Source organism: Ceratotherium simum, chromosome 13 (genome assembly GCF_057802395.1).
Source record: "Ceratotherium simum simum isolate JZ-2026a chromosome 13, ASM5780239v1, whole genome shotgun sequence".
Classification (NCBI taxonomy): Eukaryota; Metazoa; Chordata; class Mammalia; order Perissodactyla; family Rhinocerotidae; genus Ceratotherium; species Ceratotherium simum.
The window spans coordinates 30650285-30662338 of NC_141912.1; the positions used below are offsets into that span (position 1 = coordinate 30650285).

General features: G+C 42.7%; 2 protein-coding genes across 5 annotated transcripts in view; one reads left to right on the plus strand and one right to left on the minus strand.

The window, feature by feature from the left end:
* LOC101398910 (class I histocompatibility antigen, Gogo-B*0103 alpha chain-like) overlaps positions 1–12054 on the plus strand; it is a 334177-nt gene that overhangs the window by 164901 nt on the left and 157222 nt on the right. The gene's annotated exons all lie outside the window — the stretch shown is intronic.
* The window catches only part of LOC147915638 (uncharacterized), a 68638-nt gene continuing 57706 nt past the window's right edge, over positions 1123–12054 (minus strand). The window contains exons 5-6 of one of the 4 annotated variants that reach the window (XM_087438255.1): positions 9490–9610; positions 1123–1627 (exon numbers count right to left, since the gene is read on the minus strand). In XM_087438255.1, coding sequence (XP_087294381.1) covers positions 1599–1627; positions 9490–9610 — 150 coding nt within the window. In that variant the 3' untranslated portion in view covers positions 1123–1598. Of the gene's footprint in view, positions 1628–8214; positions 9611–9815; positions 9864–12054 lie in introns of those variants that run through there. The other 3 variants (XM_087438257.1, XM_087438256.1, XM_087438254.1) reach the window with 3 other exon arrangements.

Here is a 12054-nt window from a genome sequence, read left to right on the forward strand (position 1 = left end):
GCTTGTTAGAGGCACATTTTTCGCCTTGAAGCTCTCACAGGTGTTGCTCCATTACCTTCTGGCTTCAATACTATAGAAGCAACGGCCATGGCCAAACTGAGTTTATTCCCCTGTGGGTAACGATATTCTTTTGCTTGCACAATGAAGACTGTTTTTGGTCATCTTTAAGGAATGAAAATTTCAGTATGTTACATATACCATTATATATTAAATCTGCCTAAAACAGTATGTGCCCACCTTTTTAGTGGCACTTTTTTCCATTTTATAGATATATAATTGACATACAGCACTACATAGGATTTGTATTTTCATATCAAGTTGAGATTAAAGTTGTAACAGAATTAATTTTTTAAATACCACAACGAGACTGTCCAAGTAACATAAAGTAACTGTAAAATCATAGGATATACCCAGGTAATTATGAAGGAACCCACCATCCAGTAGGGAAAAAAGGTTAAATGTGGCAGAGTTGGAAGCCATTATCAGGGGGAAAAAACATAAAACATTTTCATTGAGAATGGATTGCGCAAATTGGCACGCTTATTTAGCGTAACGAAGTGGAAAAGGTATATTGCCCAGAAGAAAATCAATAGGTTGTGGCCATATTTGAAGACAAAAATGGAAAATGAGCAGGTAGCTTTGAAAATAACTACTTGGTACACTTGGAAATGCTTGAGAGGGTCTCTGCAGAGGCTGAAGACCCTGGTGAGCAGTTGTAGCCAGAGCCTGGAAGTGTGTTGAGGAGACCCAGAGCTAGATGCCCTCGAGGCTCCTTCCCTCCCACTCTTGTTAGCAGAGTAGGGAGCTGGGTCAGCAGGTCTGAATCTGCTCTCCAGAAGAACAGGCGGATGCCAGCCACTGAGCTCCAGGGACTCCCACTTTCTAACAAGCTCAGATCCTTGACCAGGGACCTGCTGTTGTGTCATAGTAGCACAGATGTCTCTGTCTTGCTGACCCAGTAAATATGCAGAGCATTTGGGGGCGTCCTCACTCCTATAACACTGACCATGGGAATACAGTCCACTGTGCCAGTCTAAGAACACCCCTCATTGGACAATGAGCATATGGGGATCAGTGTGTTTTGATCCTTCTCTGTTTATTAATATTTCCTGATATGTTTTACACATGCACCATGTGGCACTGTGACATGTGTGTCTGTGTCCCTTTGAATCACATTTGGGTTATGTATTGAAGGGCTTCTCCAGGATTATTCTGACTCCAGCTACACCGTGCACTAATCTCTATCCTGGTGTAACAAAGGGACAGTGAACAGCATTACAGTCTAAGCACTGAAAAGTGGGCAGCATCAGACTGTTTTACATTTGCAAGCAGGAACATTTAACTGCAAGACAGTGGGTATTCCAGTTGCAAACAGGAAATATGATTGGTTTTAAGGAGAAAGGGCTTTTCTTGGTTTGGGGAGGACCAAACTCAAAAGAGTATAAGAGCAGAAGAATGGTCACAGCTGGAGGAAGCCGCCTTAGGAAAATTGAGAAGGCATCGATAACACAGAGTCCCCAGCTTTTTCCTCCTCCCTCTCTCCATCCTCCCTGCATCTCTGGTCCAGCAGTGATTGCAGCAGTGTGGAGCTCACAGCCTCAAGGGAGCAACTGAGGTCCAGTGTCACCTGCAAAGATAATGAAGAACCAGGACTTGCCCTTTAGACAAAAGGAGAGAAATAATTGTCCCCAAAACCTTAGGGGAGGGCTGCTCCAGGTACAGGGTGTGGCTGGTTCTGTAGCTCTTCCATATTCACCATGCCAAGTAGGGCAAAAGCTGGAGGCAGAATATAATAAATGATAGTATCACTGCCTCCTCCAGATGTCTCTGAAGTCCAGTGACTGTGTCTTATTGGAACTTGAATGGAAAATTGGTAAAGTAAAAGGTAGAAGAGACATGCATGTTAAAATTATGAATACTCGACAGAAGTAGAATATCTTTTGTGGGTTTCAGGAAACGCAAGAGATAGAGAAACAAGTTAACACCACCATGAGGAAGCCCTTAGCCAAATTCAGAATGTGGAACATTCTATGGGACAAGTGACCTGGTTTCTCCAACAAATCAAAGACCTGAAAAAAAAACAAAAACAAAACAAAGGTGGGGTGAGCGGTATGCTGTAGAAGAACAGAGGCTAGAGAGAGATAACAACCTAAAGCAACATGTGGACCTATTCTGCATCCTGCTTCAAACAAACCAAAGATAAAAGACATCTTGAAGACACTAAATGACATTTGAGTATGCACTAATTATATAGTGAAATTAGACAATTGCTGATAATTGTGTTAGGTTTGATAATAGCATGGCAGTTATATTAAAAAATAATCCTTATCAGTGAGAGATGCCTACTGACCTATTTAACTGTGAAATCATATGTATAAGGTTTGTTTTTAATTTACTCTAGGAAAGAGGAGTGAGAGGAATAGATGAAACATGATGATAAAATATTAATAACTGTTGAAAGTGATGATGGATAATGAGAGTTCATTATACATAATATGCTTTTTGTGTATTAGAAAATGTCCATAATAAAAAGTTTGAAAAAGAAACATGGAGATAGTACAAGAAGAAACTATTTAAAGCATTAAAAGCGCTTATAAGGTATAGTAATCCAAAGCAAAGAGTGGTGTGCAGGGGATTGTCTCTGTCCGTGAAAGCTTATAGTTCATTATAAGCTTGGTAGTACTATTTTACAATGGTATATGATGAAAATTAAAGTGCACACTAAGCCTCATTTATTTTGGACACTGGAGATACAGGGAGGGAGCCCAGAGTCCTCTGGGGAAGAAGCTGGTTACAGAACAGTGTGAGCACAGGTGCAATGCAGAGGGGTCTCCAGAGACAATTGTGCACAGAAGTAGCCATCTAGGGAGACGCTTCAGATGGCAAGTGGAGGTTCCCTAGAGGAGGTGGCGTTGGGAGGGGGAAGGGTTGGCAGTCAATGTTGGAGAACTGGCAGTTTAGGCTCAAGAATGATGTCAACACTGAGATTCTGGGATCACATTGTGCAATTGGCCATGTATAAATCTCACTTTCTTCATGTCCTGCAAATGTGGCCCCAGATTTAGCTCTATCTCTTCCTTGGTCTGAGTCTCCATACTAAAAGTGGTCTTGATTCCAGGGCATGACTTTCTTTGACTCCTTTCCTTTGAAATCCCATAGCCTGATATTTTACCCCTATCTCTAAGAAGTCCACATTTAGGAGGAAACCCAGGAACCCTGTGTCCCAGCATGTAAGGCTGAGGGCCATGGCATGCTAGTCCAATTCTAAAAGAACCCATCTGCTTCCTGTGCTCTGTGATCCTGATGAAATGCCCAGCACCCCTGTGGGAATCCAGCTGTCTCCATACAGGATAATAGTCCCAGTAATTTTGTATAATAAAGGCTTTAGGGACATTACACTGGAAATCCATTCACCTTTGAGCATTTCAACATTAATTGCATGACTCTGTATGTGGACAGTGAGTAGCTCACCAAGTCAGTAATACAGCAGGAAAATGTGGATGTCTGTCTGCTGGACTCTCAGGCTACACTTCATGCAGGACCATCTCCCTAACTCAACATCAACTGGGAAACACTCTTCTCCTGAGAATTGGTAATCACCATTGAGTATTTGCTGCTGCTCTCCCTGACCCAAGTCCAATCATGGATCATATCTTTGATAGCATCTCCTAGGTGAGATGCTCTTTCCTGAAAAGAAAGCTCTTTCATGACATGTAAACATGGCAAAGTTGTCACATTTTACTAACACATGAGATATCTGATACAGCAAGGAGGGCTTACAAAGAGGAATATTAGTCAGAAAACCATAACATCTTTTTGTCAGCATCCATTCATCTAAGCTAAGGGTAGATCTCTATCTGCCAGAAGGAAGGTTTTCATTCCCTCTGAGTTTTCAAACCCTGAAGATTCTTAAAAGTTTAACTAAAAATGTTGAACATATATATGTAAAAAGCAAAACTATATTACACCCCTGAGGGTGTCACTGCAGTTTGTTTGGTTCAACATGATAAGGGGTTTTAAAATATCTCGTTGGAACCCTGAATTCTGTTCACAAGGTCTGAATAATCTCTGGAGTTGATAAGATTCCCTAGTCAAGGGGCACAATTGTGGATAGTTTGCTCACTGGAATACTAAAGCCTAGAAAAAAGCTGACATTTAATTTTTAACAAATAACTTTAAAAAGCCATCTTTTTGTCTGTCTTTATCCTGGGCTTGCTCTGGGGGAAAACCCAGTATTATATTTGTAGGGGAAAAGGGATAAAGGAAGGAGCAGGTCTTCTTTCTCTTTGCTACACAGAGAGCAATGCTCAGGTGACTGCAGTCCAGGGAGTCTGGGGCTAAAATCCTCCACTTGAGAAAAAGGTTTTGACCAAGTGTCCATGACTGGTTTGGCTCAGGAAGCACATTTAAGGCAAGACTCTCAAGTCTCTTGTGACAACAATACTGCATCAGCTCCTGGATTGCAAAGGGCTTGTGTTTTCACATCTCTGAAATTGTAAGTTTTGGAAGATTGTTGCAGGGTGCCACCAAAGAGATAAAGTTGTCCTCAGTTGATGTTGCCTTTGTGTGTCTGAAGGTTGCCAGTAATGGGCAGGAACTGTTATCTGATTGTCACCTTAGCTGATTATCTGCACTGGAAGCAGTGCATGCAACTGCATTTAACCTAGATTTAGATTCATAACTGGCACATAAAAGGTCTGGAGTGATTATAGTATAATTGAATATTGGTTATCACGTATGCAGAAGAATCTGATATAAAATTCAGAGAATAAAATTCTGTAACTAAAGTGATTATATATCATGAGCAGAATGGCTGCACTTTTGTACTTTGTCATGAAGCAATGTTCAGGTACAATAGATGACCCAAGCAGGGAAGAGAGCAGACTTTAGAGAAAGCACCCTTCCATCTTCCTCCTTGTGACAGGGGTGAAACTTGTATTGCTTATCACATGCCTTGCAATGTATTAAGGACAGTACAAGCTGTGTTTTTCTAGAACAGCTTGTATTTTTGTTAAATCAGTGGTGGTTGGTATGACCATTTGTGAAGCAAACAGGTATCATTCAATGGTTTCCAGTCTACCTTCAAAGAAACTGTTTCAATTACATTTGTGACTTTGGATTGGTTACTTTCTCCCTCAGGACCTCAGTTTCCTTATACCTGAACTGTAGTTTAGTAAAATTAACTATGCTATCTCATAGGTTAAGAATTAGATGAGCTGATATTTTAAAGCACATGGAACAATGGCCAGCACATTGTAAGTGCTGTACCAGTGTTTGGTGTTATTATTAATCTTATTATTGCAATATGTACATGAAATTCGATAAAATGAGAAATTTTAACCAAACAGACAATTCAGAAGGAATCCCTTGTCTTTCAATATGCTTTCAAAGTACACAGGTGACCTTGAAAGTGGTAAAATGAGCAAGGTCACAAACAAGTTCTGAAGAGGAGAGTGTGGCAGCTGGTGTCTCAGTGATGCTGTGCTAAATGACCTGTGGCAAAAGCAATTCAGAAAACGCTACAGACTCTTTAGAAATTTCTCTAATCATGAAATCTTAAAATCTGGGTATTGATGAGAATGGATAATTGAATGGATAAATGTATGGTATGCCAGTCAGTCAAAATCATTGCACACATTTAACATATATTTAATTTTTTCCTTCAAAATCTATTAAGAAATTAATAGTGCAGCTTAGAAATTATGAAAGAGCTGATGTATTTTGAACACTTTGCAGGTACCAGGTGCTAGGACTTCACATTTATTCTATCTCCTAATCCCTACAATAGCTCCAAGCTCATTTTAGGGATGAGGATACCGGGGATTAGAAGGATTGATATAAGTGATGTGTCAAAGACTACACTTCTAGTCATTGTAGCTGAGTAATGGAGAAAACATTAAATTTTACTAGGCATTTTGCATTGTTATGGGAAGATTCTTTCATTCACAAGTGAATAGTTTCAGGGGAAGAGATTTAACATGTTGATTTACTTAAGACATGATTGGATCCAGGGACTCAAACTTGCCATCAGATTCTCTCTCTCTTCCTAGGGAAGATAGCCAACCCCCCTCACATTTTCCTACCTTAACAACTTCAGCAGAAAGATGGACATCTTTCTCATAGCATCCATACATAAAGCACCAGGGAAGATTACCCTTGGACTAATCCCCGTTGGTAGGTGGATGTGGTAGAATTGGGTACACCCTGATTGGTCAGGTCTCTGTCGTGAGATTCCCTCATCTTGCAGTGCATCATACTATTTCCTAAGATATTTAAGATCTAGCTGACTATTAAACCACATAACTATTAAACAAAGAGATCTTGCAAATTCTCTGGTCTGTGAGAGAAATGAAAGACAACATTGACTATTAGACCTGCTGGTTTTCTTCATTTTCTTACCTTTATATTTCCATCTAAAAGTTCAACTTTTTAACCTCAGAATTACCTGGAAGACTGAGTTACCTTTCTGGGATCATAATTTTGATGTGGATTCCTGTGGGGTGAACACCAAATCCCTTTGGCCTGAGCTATTTATTTATTCTAATCTCTGCATTCATAGCCACAGTCCTGTGCGAGGCGATGCTTTCACACGGTTCCAAAATCACCCTGAGGTTGGCAGACTCTAAGATTCTCCCAACATTCCTATCCTCTGGTATTACAGCCCTTGTATAATACCCACCCTTGGAAACTAAGCTGGATCTAGTGACTTGCTGGTAACAACAGAATACAGTAAAGTGGTGGAATATATATTTTGGGATCACCAGAGGACAGGATATGAGGGACCTGGGGTCAATTGTCTCAAGGTTGTCTGTCCAAGCCAGGCTGGGGAAGCACAGACTCCCCACAGAACCTAATGACAAATGGCCCACATTACTCTTCTACCTGAGGGCTTGCTACTCTAGATGTCAACTTCCACTGTCCCTGCCATCAGACAGGATGAAGAGGAGGAAGAGATCATCAGCAGTGATTCTCATCCTGGCTAGAATGAACAAGGGGTCTGTCTGTAAAAAGGACAGGAAGGAAAGTGAGGAAACAAGGACTTCCAAATCTAACACCTGGTGAGCTCAAACACTCCTCCAAATCAGGTGCACGTAGCTAGAAAGATGAGGAAGGTACCAGTCTCTAATCTCCCTGTGCTGCCTCCTGTGGCCCAGAACCCCTTTGTCCAACTGAGAATAAGGTCCCAGGGAGCCCACAGTGGTGAACACTGTAAACCTATCTCTGCTCATCTCCAGAACAGATCACCAGGGCCACCCACTCCTGGGAAGTCCTATTCTCTCTATATGTATTAGTTCAGTTGAGTGCAACAGAAACCCCAATACCAGTGGTCTAAACAGGATGAAGCTTGTATGTGTCTCACATGACAGGGAGGCAGGCAGTCCAGGGCTGCTAGGGTGACTCCGCACCATAAGGTTGTCCAGGCATCCAGGTTCCTATGACCTTCCTTCTCTGCTGTTCCTGGGATGTTGCCCTTATTAGCATGACCCAAGGTACCTAAGACCATCTCCATGGGCCATGAGGAACCAGGGCAAGCAGGGAAGAAGAAAATTTTCCTTCCCTTAAGGACAAAATCTACAACTTCACATCTGCTTCATCTGATTAGCCAGAACTTCGTCAGATGAACACAACCCTCAAGGGAGGCTGGAGAATGAATACAGTTTTTAATCCGGGTGACCATGTGCCTGGATAAAACTCTATTACTGTGGAATAAGGATGCTTTTTTTCTATACTAAGTACATTTTTTTAAAATGGGAGCAACAATTGTCATTATCAATATTTTAAACTGAGCCAGTTTTGTATGTAAAAAATGGAATAATCTCAGAATATATTGTTAATTGGTAAAAAGGTGCAGATAGAACGTGTAGTGAAATACCACCTGATAAAAAGGGAAATCTCTCTCCATAATACTGTGGAAACTGGTATATGCAGGGAGGGAATTTGGAAGAACTGTGGATGAGATAGAGGAGGAAATTTACTTTTCACTATATACCCTTTTAAGTTATATGAATTTTTAAAACCTTGGGCATGTATTCAAACCAGGAAAACCCCACATTCATTTAGCAAACATTTATTAGGCAGTTACTAGATGGTAGGCTCTCTCCTAGGCTCAGTGAGGGCAACACCAAGGAATTTACAACAGGGTTAAATATCCTGGTAAATGCAACGTTATACTTAGCTGTGGGGAAACAGCTTCCAGGAGGAAGCTAACTGAGTGCCTACTGTGTGTCAGATGTTGTGCCACCTGCTGGGGACATAAAGAAGATAAAGTGCATTCCTTTGTGACCTAAACATCACAAAGGACGTTGTGAGGAACTGTGCCAACCCAAGACCTTCCAGGACCCCGCACTAATTTGTCTCATCCCGCTGTGGAAAATGACCTCAGGCTTGGAGAGAGAACCTTTGTTCATTTGGTCCAAAAATTAGTGGAAAGATTTAGTTAGAGAACACCAACTTGCTAATGTAACTGAATAATCAGTGCAAGAGAAAATCAGTAAGAAATAATCTGGATGAAGGGGAAGAAACCAACGAAGTGGAATCACAAGAAGTGACTTTGTGGGATCCTGTATGAAAGCCAGCTGGAAGAAATAGTGTGAGCCCAGGATTTGCTTGGCAGGATGATGCAGGAAGGAAAAAAAATAGTTCAGTTTAGTGATGGTGCTTTCCCAGAGGTGTAGGAGGTCTGAAAAATTAAGGTAGAAATATTCAGAGAGGACCCCCTCCCTGATTCACACAAACTGAGATGTCTTTCCAATGATCCAATGACACTACGATTCTTATAATCAGGACAGTGCTTTGACAAACAAGTTCACTCTGCAGATCATCTTGTCCAATGCAAGACCCACGGTCATAATGATCTTGTTCAGTGATTGTCCAGCCTGTGTGTGAACACATCTAGTGCAGAAGCCTCACTACCTCGTGTTCCTGCTTCCTCTGACCTGGCACATCCCTGTGCAGACAGATTCTAAGATGGCACCGAGTGATTCCCCTCCTCCTGGGATTCACACCCTTGTGGAATCTCCTCCCACTGAGTGTGGGAGGAACCTGTGACTTGCCTCTAACCAATAGATTAGGGCAACGGTGATGTCACTTCTGTGATTAGATCATATAAGATCATGATGTCCCTCTTGCTAGCTGACTGTTTCTACTGTCTTTTCTGCTTGCAAGCTCTGACGAACCAAGCAGCTGTGTTGGAAAGACCTTCATTGCAAGGAACTGAGATCAGCCTCCTGCCAACATCCAGAAAGAAACTGACACCGCCAGTCTAACAGCCCACAAGGAACTACTTTTACTCCTCTTGCCAATGACAGACCTTTCCTTTCTTAATGACAGACATCCTGCTTTCTCTTTAGCAGCATAAATGTCGAATTCTCTGACGATCCTAGCTGCTTTCCTCTCATCATCCAGGAGGCCCCAGTAGGCAGCAGCAGGCAGGGTGGGAGGAAGTGCCCATGAGCAGGGGTGTCACTAGACCTCTCCTCATGTTTTCACCTTGGAGAGCAGATGTTACCAGGAAGTCAGCTGGAAGAAGAGAAGTCAGGGGCAGCAGGGATTGGAAGGAGATGAGTGAACACCACTGTCTCTCAGGCCGGTGTGGGGCTGTGCTTTGGGGCTGTAAAATAAAACAGTGAGGAATAAAGTCGCATGGCCACTGCTGATCTTTACTCCTTCAGTATAGCCCACCCCACACCCCAAATGACAACGCCATTGATCCCTTGCAGCCCAGGTGTGACCCTCGCTTGCTACCACCTCCAGCAAACACACTCCATCAGCAAACAGAACCAACTCTCCTGTCACTTCAAACCCCATGGACTCACCTGTAGGGACTAAGAGAAATGCAATAGACTCCCAACCAGTCTCAGTGCCTGGAGAAGAAATGGAAGCTGTCAGAGTCCACAGGAGGAGGTGACCCCTAATGAGGCAGGTGTACAGTGTACAGGGATCAACATGATACAGTGGGAACTTGGGCTCAGCAGTCAGACTGTTTCCTTAGAGTCACAGCTTAGCCAGTTGAAAGTCACTTAACTTCTCAGTGGCCTCAGTTTCCTTGTCTGAAAATGGGGTTGATACCTGTCTTCATCTCACAGGGCTTATATGAGGTTTAAATGATTTAATTCATGTAAATCCCTTAGAACAGTGTCTGACACTTTTAATAAGGTGGAATCCTGGAAAGGGAGGATGTCTCACCACTTGAGTGCCTGTTTCCTTCTTCCATGTGAGAGGACCAGTTCTTCCCAACACTTACCAGCCTAAGCCTCCTCTTAACTTCCCTGTAGTTGGAGAGCTACTCTGTCTCTTATAACCCATGGGGTGGGGGTGGGGGTGGGGCAACCACAAAAAGGCCAATGTGGAGCCAAGGATGGGGAAATTTTAGAGCAATGCACAACCGCACACAAACTCACAAACAGATGCACATATACATACAAACACCCATACATGCTTATATATGCTCACGTACACACATATATACAACCCTCCCACACAAATATCTACATATGTTTTTATACTCATGTGAACCCACACAAATAGACACATAGGCACATTACACATTCCCTTCATATTTGCCATTTCAGTTTGCGGCCTGGCTTGCTCCCACTTCATCTTTTTGTGTGTGTGTGAGGAAGGTTGGCCCTGAGCTAACATCCACGCCAATCCTCCTCTCTTTTTGCTGAGGAAGACTGGCCCTGGGCTAACATCTGTGCCCATCTTCCTCCACTTTATATGGGACGCCACCACAGCATGGCCTGACAAGCGATGTGTCGGTGTGTACCTGGGATCGGAACCCGGGCCGCCAGCAGCAGAGCGCGCGCACTTAACCACTATGCCATGGTGCCACGCCCCACCCCCACTTCATCTTTTTAAAAAATTGAGGATCCTGAGGGAGAAGGACCCAAGAAAATTTATCCCACCAGAAAGAAACGTAATCCCCATGCACTCCGGTATTTCTGGATCTCGCATGACCCTGCTCCTGGAACCCTCATAGAGGAGCAGGGGATCTGACCCTAGATTAAGATCCTGGAGTCCACAGGCAGCCACATGTACTGGCCCACCTGGGAATTGGGGCTCTGGGAGTCCAACAGGTCTCCAGCCTCCCACCTAATCTGCTGCTTCTCAGCCTGCCCTCCCACGGCCAGGAGGGCAGCTATTGAAAAAGCTTTGTGTGGAGAGTGACAGACTTGGGCTTTGCCATGAGCTCTGTTATTCAACCTCCATGCTTCTATGTTTATCCTGTGTAAATGGGAGGGATAGATTATGACCCCACAGGTCTCTTCTGTGCTGACTGTCTCAGATTCTAAGTTCAAGCTCTTGAAAACAGTATCACAGTGCACAGCATTAACATAAGAGGACATAAGTGCTTGGTACAGTTCTCCTTGAGGTACTAGAGAATGTAAACAACATAATAGTAACAAGCACCAAACTTCTGCTGAGAAAATTCTCGAATGAATTTCAGAATCAAACACATAGGGACAGAGATTGGATTGGTGGTTACCAGAGGGGAAGGGGGGAGGGAGGAGGGTGAAAGGGATAATTCGGTACATGTGTGTGGTGATGGGTTGTAATTAGTATTTTGGTGGTGAACATGATGTAGTCCATGCAGAAATAGAAGTACAATGATGTACACCTGAAATTTTTACAATGTTATAAACCAATGTTACTGCAATAAACAAAAAAGAAAAAAAAAAAATAAAAAAATAAAAAAAATAAATAAATAAATAACCTGAGATTGCCCCAGCCTGGGTTAATCCCACTATGCTCTGGGCTCCCACAGTCTACCGGCTCCAGTTCCTGATCCAACACTTACACACTGTACCAAACATTATTGTGTACAGTCTCTCTCCTCTTACCCTGTGGGCCCTTAGCAGGTGGAGACTATGTCAGTGCCTGTAACATAACCATCTGGCAAACCTTTGTGAATTCATGCTCCCACATGGATCAACTGATGAAAGCTGAGCAGCCTCACTATTCAGCTTTAATTGTACCTCTCACTGGTTTATACCTTCATTTGGCATTCAAGGCCTTCACAAACTGTTTCAATAGTGCTAAATGAGAAATTAT